Source organism: Haplochromis burtoni, unplaced genomic scaffold (genome assembly GCF_018398535.1).
Source record: "Haplochromis burtoni strain Fernald_Lab_line unplaced genomic scaffold, NCSU_Asbu1 Contig_388, whole genome shotgun sequence".
NCBI classification, from domain to species: Eukaryota; Metazoa; Chordata; class Actinopteri; order Cichliformes; family Cichlidae; genus Haplochromis; species Haplochromis burtoni.
The window spans coordinates 354,700-370,116 of record NW_024582749.1 but is presented as its reverse complement, the minus strand read 5'-3'; the positions used below and the strand labels follow the sequence as shown (position 1 = coordinate 370,116).

The following is a 15,417-nucleotide window of genomic DNA, read 5'->3' as shown; positions in this document are numbered from 1 at the left end:
ATTAATTTATGTTAGACATCTGGAGAACATGCCAAGTGAAGTCAGCAGAGAGTAAAAATACAAGAAACTGCTGCGCGTCTGTGTAAGACCGTGCTGCCACCGCTGCAGTTGTGTGCTGTCTGATTTGTGGTGTGACAGCTCGGTCCAACTTGAAACACGATTACTGCACAAGATCAGGGGAAATGGAAATAATTTGGCTTTTATTGCTCGGCGGCAGAATGGAAATGAAAAACACTGTGTCTGAAGGGTGGGAATGAACAGAGGTTTGGACACGCTGCCAGAGTTGAATAAGAATAGTTTTTGTTCAGCTGGATGTCAAACGTCTGCCAGTCTGGTAGCAAAGGGAAAGATCCTCGCTGTGTTTTTCCAACTTGTCTTTGCTTACACTGTCTGTGTTTTCTCTGGGTGTCATGGTCAGGCTTTGGCTCCAGCTTTCTTCCAAAGGAGGAGAGCGTCACTGCAGCTCCCGAGGTGGAGGTCATTGATGAATACCAATCCAGCAGTCAGGTTTGCCTTTGTCTTTTCTCAAAGTCCCACACTTTACCATTAAAAAAGCCCTGAATACCAGGCGGTCCCACAGTGACTGGAGAATGTGGTGTGAACAAAATGATTGCTACCGTGTGTAAATTTAAAGGCAACTTGCAATCTCATTGGCTTTAAAGACGAGGACCAGGTCTACGATCATTGCAGTCAGGGGTTGTCTTCAAAGCAACTTTGAGTCTGTTATATATTAGTGTTTGAAAGGTCAAGTTAGCAGGTAAACGCAATTTATTTGTTATAATTCAGTGATTCACTGTAATAAATAATCAAAAATTGCAATTCTGTTGCAGTTCTGTTGCTATCTGCGTTCACAAAGACCCACTTTAAACTGAAAGTCACATGATCTTACTTCCATTCAGAGTCCAGGCAGAGCCTCATAGATTTAAAACAGCAACTCAGGAAAAGTGATGTATTTGGAGCAGGATGGTGATTTAACTGTAAAAGGAGACAGGCGCTTTATAAAGAAATATAACCAGCATACAAACACTCAGCAGAGATTGGAGTGGAGTCCAGTGCAAAGAGATGCAGATGTGTGGTTATCATCAGCGCAAATTGCCTCAGAGTAATTACACTGTGTTGGCAATCTGTGTGTTTATAAATTAGGCAGCAGTTATTTGCAAACCTTTGCCAAACTGCCTGTGAGCATTTGCAGTGTGTCTGATTGTCGATTGACAGGAGACAGGCTGCCTAACACCAGCTGAGCTGTGCAGTCGCTCAGTAATTGCTTTGCACGCTCACCCTCTGCTTAACCAATCATCAGGCAAACACTGAGTTTTCTCATTTGCAAAGATATTCCTTGTTCTAGTTTTGTGTAACTGAACAATTAGGATTCATTTAGAGCTCTGCAGATTCTGCATGTACTCATAGAAAAAACAAAAGCCTGTTTGTATAAACATGGATTTGCACTTGATTCCTGTTGAATGAACCGTTTGTCTGCCTCCCATTCAATTTTTAAGTACTCTAGAAACCACAAGTAAGCCCACAGTCTGAGAGTGAAGAGCTCTAATGGGGTGATACAGTAATATGAGGTCATTAAGATAAGATAGGGCCTGATTATTCAACACCTTGTAGGATTTTTAATTCGACAAAGCTTGTCTAGTCTTAAAAACTAAAAGCTTTACCTTTCTTACATCCACATGTGTGAACAACATGAAATTGCACCTCAGGAGGGTTTGAACCCACAACTTTCCTGTTTTAAGCCAGCAGTGAAACATCTGGACCGTAGTGTCTGATACCGAATGAAGTTAGCTTTTCATTAAACTTCAATAAATGAAAGAAATGGCAACACTTTAATGTCTAAAAGTAAATATTTCACCTAGCTTCTTTTTGTATTTGGCTGAACAGAGACTGTCTCCTATTACTGCACCTTAAAATCTAATATCTACCTTTCACTGCTTGAGAATTGCACACATGCTTTTTCTTAGAGTATTTAGTGCAGAGTTTAGGATAACCATCTAATGTTAACATATTTGAGAGGACTTGATATCATTGTTTCATCTGCTCTACCCACAGGTTTTCCATGAGTGCTTCTTGCATCCGTGTCAGAACAAGGGAACATGTGAGGAGGTTGGAGCAGGATATGTGTGCACCTGCATGCCCGGGTTCACAGGTAGATCACCCATCAGTAGATCAGTGATAATGATTGATTCTCATGTGACATATTACAAGAACTGGATACACCCTCTGATTTCACGGTCAGGTGCCAAGTGTGAGATTGACATAGACGAGTGTAACTCTGCTCCCTGCCAAAATGGAGGCCTGTGTAAGGACGGCATAGGAGACTTCCAGTGTCAGTGCAAGCCTGGATTTTTAGGTAAAGGGACCTTTGAGTTTGTAGCTCAGTATGCACAATACTCAAAACAAAGGTTGGCAGGTTAGGGTCAGTGATTATTTCAAGACCTTGCAAGTTTAGGTTTGACTTGCAAGTTTCTGACTGCACATTTTACAGAGCTATGACATCGATACACTGTAATATTTATATAATATACTCTATGTGCAACATTAGTGTATCTCATGTTTGTGCTTATTCTCCTGCTGTGTCTCAGGCTCCTTGTGTGAGGCGGAGGTAAACGAGTGCCACTCCAACCCGTGTCTCAATGAAGGCGTGTGTGTGGACGAGGTCAACAAGTTCGCCTGCAGCTGTTCCACGGGCTTCACAGGTTGCACACAGACTGACGTAACAATAATAGTTACATGTAGTGTGTAATATCAGATAAGTCTTCATGATCAAATGTCAACAGGATCTCGCTGCGAACTGGAAATCGACGAGTGCCTGTCCAACCCCTGTTTGAACGGCGGCATGTGCGAAGACATGGCCGGTGGTTACACATGTAACTGTGCCGTTGGATTCTCAGGGGACAGCTGTGAGATCGACACTGATGAGTGTTACAGCTCTCCCTGCCTGAATGGAGGCTCGTGCCTGGATGCTGTGAACAGTTTCAGGTAATAAACGTCCAGATGGAAAGCAGGAGTGATGGGATCTGCTGCTTGAAATAAACAGTGCAGGAAAGAGTACTCATTTCTGATGAGATGTTTTGTATCTGCGTGATGAAGTTGACACGGACAGAATGTGGTCAGTTTTCAAAGTTAAAGTCCCCTCATGTGCAGTAAGTTATTGTGCTGAATTGTTAAAGACTGCAAATAAGAAGTTATTGTACACGCTTGTCTTCTTCCTCTGTGTCAGATGTCAGTGTGTGGAGGGCTACCGAGGCCGGCTGTGTGAGGTGGATGTGGATGAGTGTGATCCGAACCCCTGTGTAAATGGGGCCAGCTGCTTAGATGGACTGGGGTCCTACACCTGCCGCTGCCTCCCTGGGTTCAACGGAACCAGGTGTGAGACAGGTACTATAGGCCAGATGGCACATCACCATGGCAACTCTAGATGGAGGAGGACAGGGAAAGATATAATTAACGTGAAATGTTTTCAGCTGACAGTTACACCTGACTGTGTCTGTCAGAGTAAAGGGTCTTCATTGGTTAACCCCGGACAGCCTTTTGTCTTTGGCATCTTCGTCTGGACAAGTGGTGAAGATGATGGATGGAGAATTTCATGCAACTATAATAAAAAAAAATATTTAAAAAGTGTTTTAAAAAATAGACTAATAACAAATTTCCTTTCTTTGGATTTTTGTAAAATTTCAAATAAAACACCATATTTTGAAAATATTTATGGATAACGTTTGAGCTTTTTATAAGAGAGTTAGAAAGAAATGTAGTTGGGAAACATCAGCAGTAACTAAAATAATGGGTTTTTTGCATTTTTAAGTTAAATGAAATCACCGTTTCTTCTCTGTCCTGTCAGAGATGTCCTCTGCCTTCAACCTGGACTTTGAGGTGTCTGGCATCCACGGTTATGTGATGATGGACGGAGTGATGCCAGCGCTGACCGAAATCACCTGCACCTTCTGGATGAGGTCATCTGACACCACTAATTACGGCACGCCGGTGTCCTACGCTGTGGAAGGCAGTGATAACGCTTTCCTTCTAATAGACTACAACGGGTCAGTGATGCAGCGAGATTTAAGGGGCAGACGTTTTTTAAGTATCACTTTCCCTTCACGATTTCTTTCTTTCTTTCCGGCGTTGCCGCAGGTGGGTGCTGTATGTGAACGGTAAGGAGCGGATCACGGACTGCCCTGCGGTGAACACCGGTCAGTGGTACCATATCGGTGTGTCCTGGAGGAGCTGGGATGGAGACTGGAGAATCTACATCAACGGGAAGCCCTCAGACGGAGGCAAAGGCCTGTCAGTCGGCACCACTATCCCAGGTGTAGTGCTATCCTCGGCCAAGACAGATGTTCTTTGAAGTCATTAAATATGCAACATCAGTGATAATTAGCTTTTTCGTTAGCTAATTTAGTAAATAAACAAAAACCCTGGTGGTTAACCTCGGTGCTCGCTGTCGTCTGTAGCTGGAGGTGCCCTGGTGTTGGGTCAGGACCAGGATCAGAGGGGGGAGGGCTTCAACCCTGTCGAATCCTTTGTCGGCTCCCTCAGCCAGCTCAACATCTGGGATCGTGTTCTCACACCACAGCAGGTAAACCACGTTAGCTGATGTAAATAGCACATATATTCACTAATAGAGGCTGACCAAGGATTTATCGTATCCATCCACCTCCACCTTCTCTGGCTGTACTGTAGATTAAGGTCCTGGCCAGCAGCTGCCCAGCTTCTCATGTGACTCACAGAGGAAACGTCCTCGCCTGGCCTGACTTTCTCAGTGGAGTTGTGGGGCGAGTCAAAGTAAACCTCAACAGCATTTTCTGTGCCGGTGAGAGAGCTTCACGTGTTTCAAAATCGTATTACCTCAAAATTGGAGCTCAGTTACAAACCGTGTGCTGCAGGAGAACAAGCAGGTATTAGCCTTCAAGCTTTTTACATTTTCTCCAGACTGCCCCAAGCTGGAGAACACTGTGCCCCACCTCCACGTCTCCACTGTGGATGTGCGTCCCGGCGCACAGGTGCAGCTGTCTTGTGATCCCAGTTTCTACCTGGTGGGGGAGCCTGTGCTGCAGTGCCAAAATAAAGGAGAGTGGAGTCACAACCTGCCCAGCTGTGAACGTAAGACAAAGACAGGCAGTGCTCAGTCATGTGTTTCCATGGTTTTGCACCTGTTTTAATTGATTTCCTTTGTTATGTCAAGTTTTGATTTGAAATATAATTCAGATTCAGTCTTTTGTCTTTATAAATGTAAATGTAACAGTCACGTCCTCTGACACTGCTCGTTGTCTCTGGTAACACTTTATAATATGGCCCGTGATTAAGGGCGTAATTCCCCAATAACTAGATGCAGTTTCATTGTATTCTATTTCAAATTACAATGTAATTATATTATAAGTCAGGCTTTTACAGAAAATACACAAATAATTATAGTAGTGTGTGAGGTATTTTAAATATTGAATAATTCCAGGTATTTTACATGTAAGGAGACACAAATTATACTGTATACTGTAATTTTATGGTAATTTAGTTAAAAAAAACAACATTTCCCCATCTTACATCATAAATACACTGTACCGAGTGGATTCATCTTTTCTTTTTACATCTTATGGGAGTTTACACCCTTGGCTGTTGGCTGTGTTACCACATGTCTTACAGGTGTGTCCTGTGGACATCCTCATCCACTGGAAAATGGCTTCTTCCAGGGAACAGACTTCCACGCCGGCAGCTCCGTGGTCTATGAGTGCAATGCTGGCTTTTACCTGCTGGGGGACACCAAAGTGCATTGCACCAACAGCGGCAAGTGGGGAGGAACTCCGCCGGCATGTTTGGGTACACAAACAGCTCAAACTTTTTACAAACACTTTAAATAAAAAATCCTGTTTCTGTTGACAACTTAACAGATAACCCATTTGTCCTTTTTTGTGTGTGTTTTTAATCATATGTGTGTGCAGATGTGGATGAGTGTGCTCTGGGCTCTGACTGTGATGATCACGCCAGCTGTCAGAACACAGAAGGCTCCTACACCTGCACCTGTATCCACCCATACACTGGAGATGGCAAAAACTGCACAGGTGATATGACAACGTAGTCAGGTGACACAAGCAGCTGTTTTCCTCCATTCTTTTATAAACCCAGCTGTTCGTGTGTGTTCAGAGCCAGTAAAGTGCGAGAACCCTGGGACTCCTGACTTCGGTCGCCGATACGGGAGCAACTTTCTGATGGGCAGCGAGGTTGTGTTCAGCTGTGACAACGGCTATGAGCTGATTGGCTCATCTCAGCTCCAGTGCCTGGAAACAGGAGATTGGGATGATGCTGTCCCATACTGCAGAGGTGAGAGCTGGAGTCACATAATGCTATTGCGATCAAATGGATGGTGTGATTTATTTCAGTTGCGTCTGATGTAGTGGACTCGGCATTCGTTTTTCACAGTTCCGATTAAGCTGATGGAAAACTATGAATATTTTATGGAGCTTTTTGGATGCTTACTCTGCAGCTGCGATCCTTAGAGGTTGCTCAGTTTGACCTTCACAGTTTTGCAGCTTCTTTCTAAAGTTTTGGATGATTTCCTTGTTATAAAAGATTGGCACTTGAACTTTTTTGCTGCATGGATTTAATCTGCAGCTTGTTTGGTTGGAAGAGGCATGTAACCACAAGCTTCACTCTTTACAATGAGATAACTACATACTATAGAATATGATATCACATAGCAAAACACATAAATCAGCATTTACTCGCATTTTTTCAGTTATATATTACACAGTGAAAATACTGCATCCATTAAACAGCTTTAATGGCTTCAAAGAAGAGGCTTCTAATGAAAGCATGCTCCTCTTGGATAATAAAACACATTCAAGGCCCACTGCTGTCGGCTATTATCATGCAAATGACTATTACACTTCAGGAAAACATGCAGACATGTATGTTGTATATGCATACACACATACACAAGCAAATATACAGCACAAAAAATGCTTTGTCTAATGGCCGGTGTTGTAAAGGAGCAGTTACATACGCAGCTGTCCTTTTTGTTCTCCAATGTGCAGCAGGCTGAGACATCTGACTATGTAACCACGTGCATCTTGGCACTAAGCCACATTCTTCATCACAGAGGAAGAGGAACTGAATTACTCGGCGTCTGCAGATTCATGTTACTGCAGCTGCTGAGTGTCGGACTGAAAGTGAAACGATTAGATGTGCAAAAGCCACATTTGTGTGCAACAAGTGGGAGAAAAAAAAGTTGAATAAATATTTATTGAAAATTAAAAACACACTCATGGCTTAATATAATATTATTGTATTGTTTTGTTGTATTATTATTGTATTGTATTGTTTCAGAGTACGGTTATTAAACTAGACATTATCTTGCCATCAGTGAGGTTCTTTACTTTACTTACCATCTCCAAGTTTTTCACATAACAGCAACTCTAGGACTGTAAAAGTGAATCTTCAGTTTCACGCAGAAAGAAGAGAAATGTATCTGTCTGCCTTTCAGTTCCACATCCGTCCTGTTCGTCTCTTTTTTGAGCCGATCCCAATTTCATCAATAGCAGTTAAAAGTATGAGCATCATGGGGGCACGATAAGCCCCAGATGCCCAACTGACACTAATTTGTTTAAGTGGGTGGATTCACAGGCGTCTGTTAACTTGATTCTCAGCGCAGAAATATGTGCGCATATTTGCTCCTCACATCAGTGGGCTACACTTGCATTTAGTTATTTAAGTTGTAATTGAGTGTGATAGGTTTAAAAAGTTAGCGGTTACTAATCATCTCGTTAATGTTACGCTGCAGCCCTCTCCTGCCCAGCACCAACTGTTCCAGAGAACTCCATCATGACGGGAAACAACTTCACCTATGGAAGCAAGGTGACTTTCAGGTATCATCTTCACCCTCTCCAATACCTCGGGTGTCATGTGACATGTGAAAGATTTTTGTTAACATGTGAGTCTGACTCTGTTTTGTCTCTACCTAAGCTGTAAGACGGGCTTCCAGCCTCAGGTCCCCTATGAGTTCCAATGTCTCTCTAGTCTGAGGTGGACCGGGACGCCACCTACCTGCCATCCAGTGACCTGCGGGGGTCCGCCGACTGTGGAAAATGCAGACTACACACTAAACACCAACACGTACCTGTCCACTGTCACATACACCTGCAATGAGGGATACAGGTATGGATAAATTACCATTAGTACTATTAGAATTTCACTGAATAAATGTAACTTTCATTATACTTTATATAGCTTTAATTTGTTGTACAACCCCAATTCCTAAACAGGGATGCTGTTTAAGATGTAAATAAAAACTAAAAAAGAATACTTTCAGCATTGATGCTTCCTTCCTAGATGTGCAACATAAGGTATTAATGGACTCCAGTAGCATCTGAGATGCAGGCTTTTAAACTGAGTGCTGGTAATAAGCTGGAATGTTCCTCCACTCTTTAGTCTGGATAACACAGCGTACATGTTTTCCAAAATCATTTTAAATTTTCATTCTTCTGATGACCGAACAGTTTTCCACTTTCAGTTTACGTGTGGCTGCTTCTTTGCTTTAACTTGCATTTGTTGATGGCAAAGTAAGCTGCACAGTCAGTGATTTCTTGACCATTTCTGAGAAACTCTGCCTCTCTAAGATGCTCGTAATTCCCAGTCATGTTACTAGCCTGTGGTTGATTAACCTAAATAATTGCAAAATGAGATTTATGAGATTATCTATTGTGCATTCTGCCTTTAGTTACATTTTTTCGGAATTGGGTGTGTATACCAGGTGACTGTAAATGATGTAGAGAGGAGTCTAAACTGAGTTGTATGTCGATACAAAGACCACAGGGCTCCATGGAAGTAATTTGTGAGGCGACAGGGGAGTGGAGCAGGCCTTTCCCCCGCTGTGTGAGAGTCCTGTGCAGCGAGCCCCCGCTACTGGAAAACGCTGTGACTGTGGGAGAGAACTTTGAGCTGGGAAACAAGGTGCACTATGTCTGCAAAGAAGGGTAAATGTGGTTGAAATCTACTCAGTCAATTTGTTTTTAAAATGTGTTAAATACTTCACACCTGTTTATTCCTCTGCATGATCTTTACTGTCTGTGGCATGGTGGCTTTTAAGCACAGCTAAAACAAAGAATTCATGCATTGAATGAAAATGTAACATCAACTGTGCATGAGGATGAGAACTGAGCAGTCCATCGAGGCTGACAAGCGCCGCCACAGCATGCATAAACAGGATCCAGAGAAACTGAAATTTCCTTGAGAACAATAAGATGACGTCTCTTTTTTTTTTTATTTCTATTCGATATATAATTCTGATGATATGATTCAAAATACTACAAAAAAGATTCCCTGATCCAGATTTGATCCATTGGAGCAATCCGGTTCAGGATAGACAAACCAAACCAAGCATTTGGCAGTTTCTTTGACATACCTTTGCATGCTTTTTCTAAATTATGATGATTTGGGGTTTTTTTGCTCATTGCTTTTGCTCTCCTTCCTGTGCAGATACACTCTGATTGGCCCAGAGACCAGAGAATGTCTATCAACTGGCCAATGGAGTGAAAGCACGGCTCAGTGCGTCCCCCGCTCCTGCGGCCCCCCGCCTGCCATCGACCACGCTGAACCCTATGAGACTCACAAGCTTTTCGGAGACACCGCTAACTACTACTGCACTGACGGATACACAGCCGGCAACAACTCCAAGATGGTTTGTAATGCTCAGGGCGTGTGGGTGCCACCCGATGGCATGGAGGCGCCTCGCTGCATTGCAAACTTCTGCCTCCGCCCACCTGAACTACCACATGCGATTTTAGATTCGGTCAACAAACCAAAATACGCCAGCAACACCGAAGTGAGTTATAAATGTGAAGAGGGCTTCATGCTCAACACTACAGCCACACTCAGATGCCTGATGGGAGGAGAGTGGGAGCCCTCGCCCTATGATATTGGCTGTGTGCCGGTGAGGTGCTCCAAGCCTGAGAGCATTGATCAGGGCTATGTGATTGGGACAAATTACAGTTTTGGAGCCGTGGTGGCGTACAGCTGCTTCAAAGGCTTCTTGATTCGAGGGGAGAAGAGAAGGACCTGCAAGGGAAATGGAGAGTGGGGAGGAGCTCTGCCTACCTGTGTACCTGTGTCCTGCTCGCAACCCCCATCCCTCAAGAACGGATACCCCCAGGTTAGCCATGAAAACTGAATGCACTTAAAGAGTCCTCTTATAAACATAAAAACAAAGCACATGATATGTCCCATTTTTGTTCCACTGTAGGTCAAAGGTCGGCTCACCTACAACAGCAAGGTGACGTACGCCTGTAACGCAGGCTACAGACTGATTGGACGACCGGAGCGAGTTTGCCAAGCCAACCGTCAGTGGTCCAACCAAGACCCCCCAACCTGTGTCCTTCTAACCTGTGACCCTCCTCCTAACATCGTCCATGGGCACTACAAAGGCTCTGACTTCCAGGTGGGCCGTAAAGTGGTGTATGTCTGCGATGAGGGTTACGAGCTGGTCGGGGATGCTACCTGGACCTGTTTGAAGTTTGGAAGGTGGGATAAGACGAGGCCTCCGCGTTGCTCGCCCGTCCAGTGTCCAGAGCCACCACTGGAGGAGAACCACCTGGTTCTAAGAGGCCTGGACTCTGAATCAGGAACAGTGGAGTTATCCTGTGAGGATGGCTACATCCTCGAGGGGGCTCGGTTCCTCCGCTGCACTCCGTCACAGGAGTGGAATGACACCTTTCCGGTGTGTAAGCAGGTGTTTTGTGGTCCGCCGCCTGCGGTGCCGTTTGGTGGCCCTTCCAGGTCTTCTCACCTGTTCCCATTCAGCTCTGTGGTGACCTACGAGTGCATAGATGGCTTTACTTTAAGAAAAGAAGGCTCTGCGTCCTGTCTAGCCAACGGGCAGTGGAGCAGTCCTTACCCAGAATGCATCCCGGTTGAATGTCCTCAGCCTGTAGAGATTTCAGATGGTATTGTTGATGTCCAGGGACTGATGTACCTCAGCAAAGCACTGTATAGTTGTAAGACTGGATATAACTTAGTAGGTAACTCCACCATCCTCTGTGGAGAGAAGGGACTCTGGATTGGTGGGGTGCCTTCTTGCCGCCCAATTGAATGCTCAGTTCCTAAACAGATAACCAATGGAAAAGTTGTCTACACAAAACTTCAGTTTGATCACAGTGCGACCTACTCCTGCAACCGTGGTTACCGCCTCCAAGGCACAAAGACTGTTAGGTGCCTGGCCAGTGGGGAGTGGGACATCGAGACACCAGCTTGTGTGCAGATATCCTGCACACCACCTCAGCCAGTTGAAAACGGCTTTGTGGAAGGCCAGGACCACAGTTATGGTGTGACTATTTTCTACAGCTGTTTTCCTGGCTTCCAACTCGTGGGTCAGGACCATCTAACCTGTGAGGAGTTCGGCTGGTCGAGCTCTGTTCCTGTCTGCGTGCCCTCGGACTGCGGGCTGCCTCCTCACATTGACTTTGGGGAGTATGTTAGAGTGACAGAGCTGGGAGGGAGATTTACTTCTAAAGACACTGGAACACTGGACTTGAACTTTCTTCATGGGACACTGATTGAGTACCGTTGCCACCATGGCTATGACCTCACAAGCCAGGTCAGGCTGGTGTGCCAGGAGGACGGGGGCTGGAGTGGGACAGCCCCATCGTGTGTGCCAGCGGAGTGCCAAATACCGCCTAGTCCAGATCACGGCTGGATGAATGTGACTCATGGCTCCCTCGGGACTACGCTCACATATACGTGTGATGAAGGATATGAGCTGAAGGGGGAGCCTGTGAGGCAGTGTGTGTCAGGTCGAGTGTGGACCACTGATGCCCCAGTTTGTCAACCTGTTTCCTGTGGTGATCCAGGGGCTGTGGACAATGGCACAACACAGGGAGGTGATTTTGTTCATCCTGAGGTATTACACTTTCAGTGTAATCCTGGGTTTGTCCTGAAGGGCAGCAGTACTATTGCCTGCCAGGCAGACGGAAAGTGGACCGGGCTGAAGCCACAGTGTGAGCCCGTGTCCTGTGGTCCTCCTAAAATCCCCGGTGATATCACATTTAAAGGCACAGAGTTCACCTATAATAACAAAATAGAACTGAGCTGTCAGCCTGGGTTCATCTTAAATGGAAGGTCTCCAAGCATCTGCCAGGCTGACGGCACCTGGAGCCACAAGGCTGCTGCCTGTGTACCAGCCCGCTGCGAGAAGCCCTCCCCAATACTGAATGGTCGCATGTTGGGGTCAGAGTTTGGCTACAGCAGCAAGATAAAGTATGAATGTGATGAAGGATACACGCTTAACGGAGATTCTACACGTGTCTGTCAGTCAGATGGACTTTGGGACAAACCGGCACCCCGTTGTGACATCATTAGTTGCGATCCTCCTGAGGACATCAGTCACGGCTACGTGAACGGCTCCAGCTTCAACTACGACGACATTGTGGAGTACGTGTGCTTCGATGGCTACGAGGTCGTTGGCGATCCCATCCTGCGGTGCTCCGCTCAGGGCCTCTGGGTGGGCCCCGTGCCTCAGTGCCAGCCCTGCATTTGCACCCTTCCTGTGGTTAAGTTCGGAGTGGTTCTCGGCCACGATCGAGCCTGTGGAGACCGAGTGCACTTCCAGTGTGACGACGGCTACAAGCTGCTGGGTCCCTCTCAAGCTGTGTGCGAAAAAGGAGGAGTGTGGAGCCCTGGGGTGCCTGTGTGTAGCCGGGGAAGGTGCACCGCCGCCCCGCCTACAGTTCCTAATGCTGTCTTGCAGGGTGGCAGTGCCAGCTTCCCAGAAACGGCTATATACAGGTGTCGGCCTGGCTACCAGCTAAAGGGGTATGCTTACCTCAACTGTGGAAGAGACGGCAGATGGGGGGAACCCAGGATACGATGCGAGCCTGTGAGCTGTGGAAAACCGCCAGAGGTCGCCAACGCTCGGGTCGTGGGAGATATCTTCAGCTTCCCCAACCAGATCACATATAGGTGAATACTGTCATTATTGGAGTGGCTTGTCTTAAATGAGTTGGCTGGCTCACATAGTGTTTAATGTAAATACTGTGTATGGAACAGTGCTTATCCTGGATCAGGTGAAACTAAACTAACCATTTATCTCCTCGACCTGAAAAACACATTTTCATACACAAATAGTCAGTATGAGAGCATCCAGCACTGCACTCTGCATCTGATTCATCAAAGAACACATTTATAACTGAAGTGCACTTAAAAGATGCATTTCTAATCATTAAAATCATCATTAAATTCATGTTTTATTATCATGCACTAAGATGATGTTGTAGTTGCATTGAACCAGTATGTTTTTCTGATAAGTTGCTCTTAAAATTTAGTGACAAACATGCATGTTCACTCAGGAGAGCATCAAAACTTTTCTCAGTTTTCTTCATTGTTTTGTTTTGATGTGAGTCACGAAAAAGTTGCCATCACAGAAATATGTGGATTTTTAGCTGTAATGCTCTTACGTATCAATTCTCTCAACATTTTATGCCTCAGCCCTGAAAGGCTGATGGGGTACTACCATCACTGTGGTGTGAACACGTTAACTGGAGAACAAGTCGACGTAGGATTTTGAAATCGATATCTACTAGGCTAAGGTTTAGCACTGGCTGCCACCAATATTTGTATTTTTACGTTGAATCTTAGAGAAACTGGCTTCATGCTCACAGTAAACAGGATGTGTGCTACTTTCCATTTCTGTGAATGGATTAAAATCCAAGACAGAAAGAGTGTACTCTGTGTATCATCATGTGCGTCTGCAGGTGTGATGATGGATACGAATTAGCCACGCAGACAGCTTCCCTGTCCTGCCAGAGCGACGCCACCTGGTCAAAACACAACGTTCGGTGCCGCCCCACCCCCTGCCTGCTACCCACCAACTTCTCCATCCCCCATCTGGTAATCACCGGGAAGGAGCTCACGCCTGTCGGGGGCACCGTCACCCTCTCATGCCCTACTGGCTTCTACCTGCAGGGGTCAGCGCTAGCAGAGTGTCAGGTAAGAAAGATGTTGGTTAAAGATTTGCCTTTCAGCTTCTTAATGTGAATTTGACTTCCCTGTTAAGTTATAATTAACCACAGAAATCCATTATATGAATGCCAGGAACATAAAGTGAAATGGCCAAAGGTTTACAGAAGTGAGAATGAATGCATGTAACGTGGATAACGCAGCGGTTTCCTGTTCTGCTTTTAAACTGTGTGATAAGGTCGGTGGAAGCTGGTCTCCAAGTATCTCATCGGTTTCCTGTGAGATGGTGATGTGTGAGAAACCTCCTCCTCTTCTTCACGGTATCGTAGAGGGGGACAGCTACAACTATGGAGACTTTGTCATGTACTCCTGTCTGCCTGGCTTTGACATGAAGGTAAAACTCATCCAGTCAAGTTTTGCTTTTTTTGGTCTGGCATCTCTTTACGTGGAAAAACAAATGTAGTTGGTCCTAAACTACATAACAAATGACCACTCAGCTCCTGTGTTCCTCTTGCTTTCCCACACTCTGCCTTTAAACAGCATGCACCCACTGCACTAATGGCTAACAATGAGATTACAGAAAGTCATGTGACTTCTCTTCAGCAATCAATAGGTGTGCACAGTAACTGAGCCAATAGAAAGAGCTGAGTCACTGTCTTCTTTATAAACTGATACTCTGCACTGCCCAGTTTGGACACTCGATACAATGACGGCCTTTTTTAATGCACACGAAGAGTAGAAGCCGCTGACTGGCTTGATAACGCTCACACAATAACATTACTTCATTCTACAGTGGAAAAAGTCAATATTATGGATGTACGCATTTCTGTGTGTACACCATCAAATATCCTTCTCCCCTTTTTGTCACAGGGAGACTCCATCCACATCTGCCAGGGAGACCGAACGTGGAGCGGCACGCAGCCAGTGTGTGTTGGTGGGTTTGTGCACAGAGGCAGACAAGGAGGCACCATGCTTGTGATAATATCGGATATTTAATCTTAATGTTCTATCAGTGATCTTTTTTCCCTCTACTAAACTTTGGAACATCTATAAAGTTTATTGACACAAAGATATCCCACACAAACAGATATCCGAGCGTAGCCCTCACTAGCTTCTGATGGACATGCAGTGATGTTGTTTTGACAGCAGGCCAGACACCACTCAGTTCATATAAGAGTTTCAAGGTTTACACTTAGCAGGTTTTCAAGAGTTCATGTTTTGCGATGTGCTACAGCAGATACATATACTGTACTTTAACACTACCGCACCTTTGACCCTTCTCTTCACAGCGTCCTCATTGCAATCATGTGGGGCTCCTCCCACAGTACAAAATGCACAACCGGCGGGCGAGCCCAGCCCGGACAATGTCACCTATGTGTGTGATCCTGGGCTGCAGCTGGTTGGCCCAGAGACGCTCACCTGTCTGGACAATGGCACGTGGAGCCTGCCGGTGCCTACGTGTGAAGGTATGGAGGGCAGACA

General features: G+C 45.4%; 1 protein-coding gene across 2 annotated transcripts in view; it reads left to right on the top strand.

Moving 5' to 3' along the window:
• The window catches only part of svep1 (sushi, von Willebrand factor type A, EGF and pentraxin domain containing 1), a 124,052-nt gene that overhangs the window by 99,818 nt on the left and 8,817 nt on the right, over window positions 1-15,417 (top strand). For both annotated transcript variants that reach the window (XM_005944564.3, XM_005944563.3), the window contains exons 20-42: window positions 419-507; window positions 2,053-2,149; window positions 2,240-2,353; window positions 2,586-2,699; window positions 2,781-2,982; window positions 3,224-3,381; window positions 3,842-4,040; window positions 4,132-4,307; window positions 4,452-4,576; window positions 4,681-4,810; window positions 4,930-5,100; window positions 5,638-5,811; window positions 5,934-6,053; window positions 6,136-6,312; window positions 7,772-7,856; window positions 7,954-8,145; window positions 8,796-8,963; window positions 9,466-10,138; window positions 10,229-12,939; window positions 13,731-13,965; window positions 14,174-14,329; window positions 14,806-14,869; window positions 15,225-15,401. In XM_005944564.3, coding sequence (XP_005944626.1) covers window positions 419-507; window positions 2,053-2,149; window positions 2,240-2,353; window positions 2,586-2,699; window positions 2,781-2,982; window positions 3,224-3,381; window positions 3,842-4,040; window positions 4,132-4,307; window positions 4,452-4,576; window positions 4,681-4,810; window positions 4,930-5,100; window positions 5,638-5,811; window positions 5,934-6,053; window positions 6,136-6,312; window positions 7,772-7,856; window positions 7,954-8,145; window positions 8,796-8,963; window positions 9,466-10,138; window positions 10,229-12,939; window positions 13,731-13,965; window positions 14,174-14,329; window positions 14,806-14,869; window positions 15,225-15,401 — 6,507 coding nt within the window. The remainder of the gene's footprint in view (window positions 1-418; window positions 508-2,052; window positions 2,150-2,239; window positions 2,354-2,585; window positions 2,700-2,780; window positions 2,983-3,223; window positions 3,382-3,841; window positions 4,041-4,131; window positions 4,308-4,451; window positions 4,577-4,680; window positions 4,811-4,929; window positions 5,101-5,637; window positions 5,812-5,933; window positions 6,054-6,135; window positions 6,313-7,771; window positions 7,857-7,953; window positions 8,146-8,795; window positions 8,964-9,465; window positions 10,139-10,228; window positions 12,940-13,730; window positions 13,966-14,173; window positions 14,330-14,805; window positions 14,870-15,224; window positions 15,402-15,417) is intronic.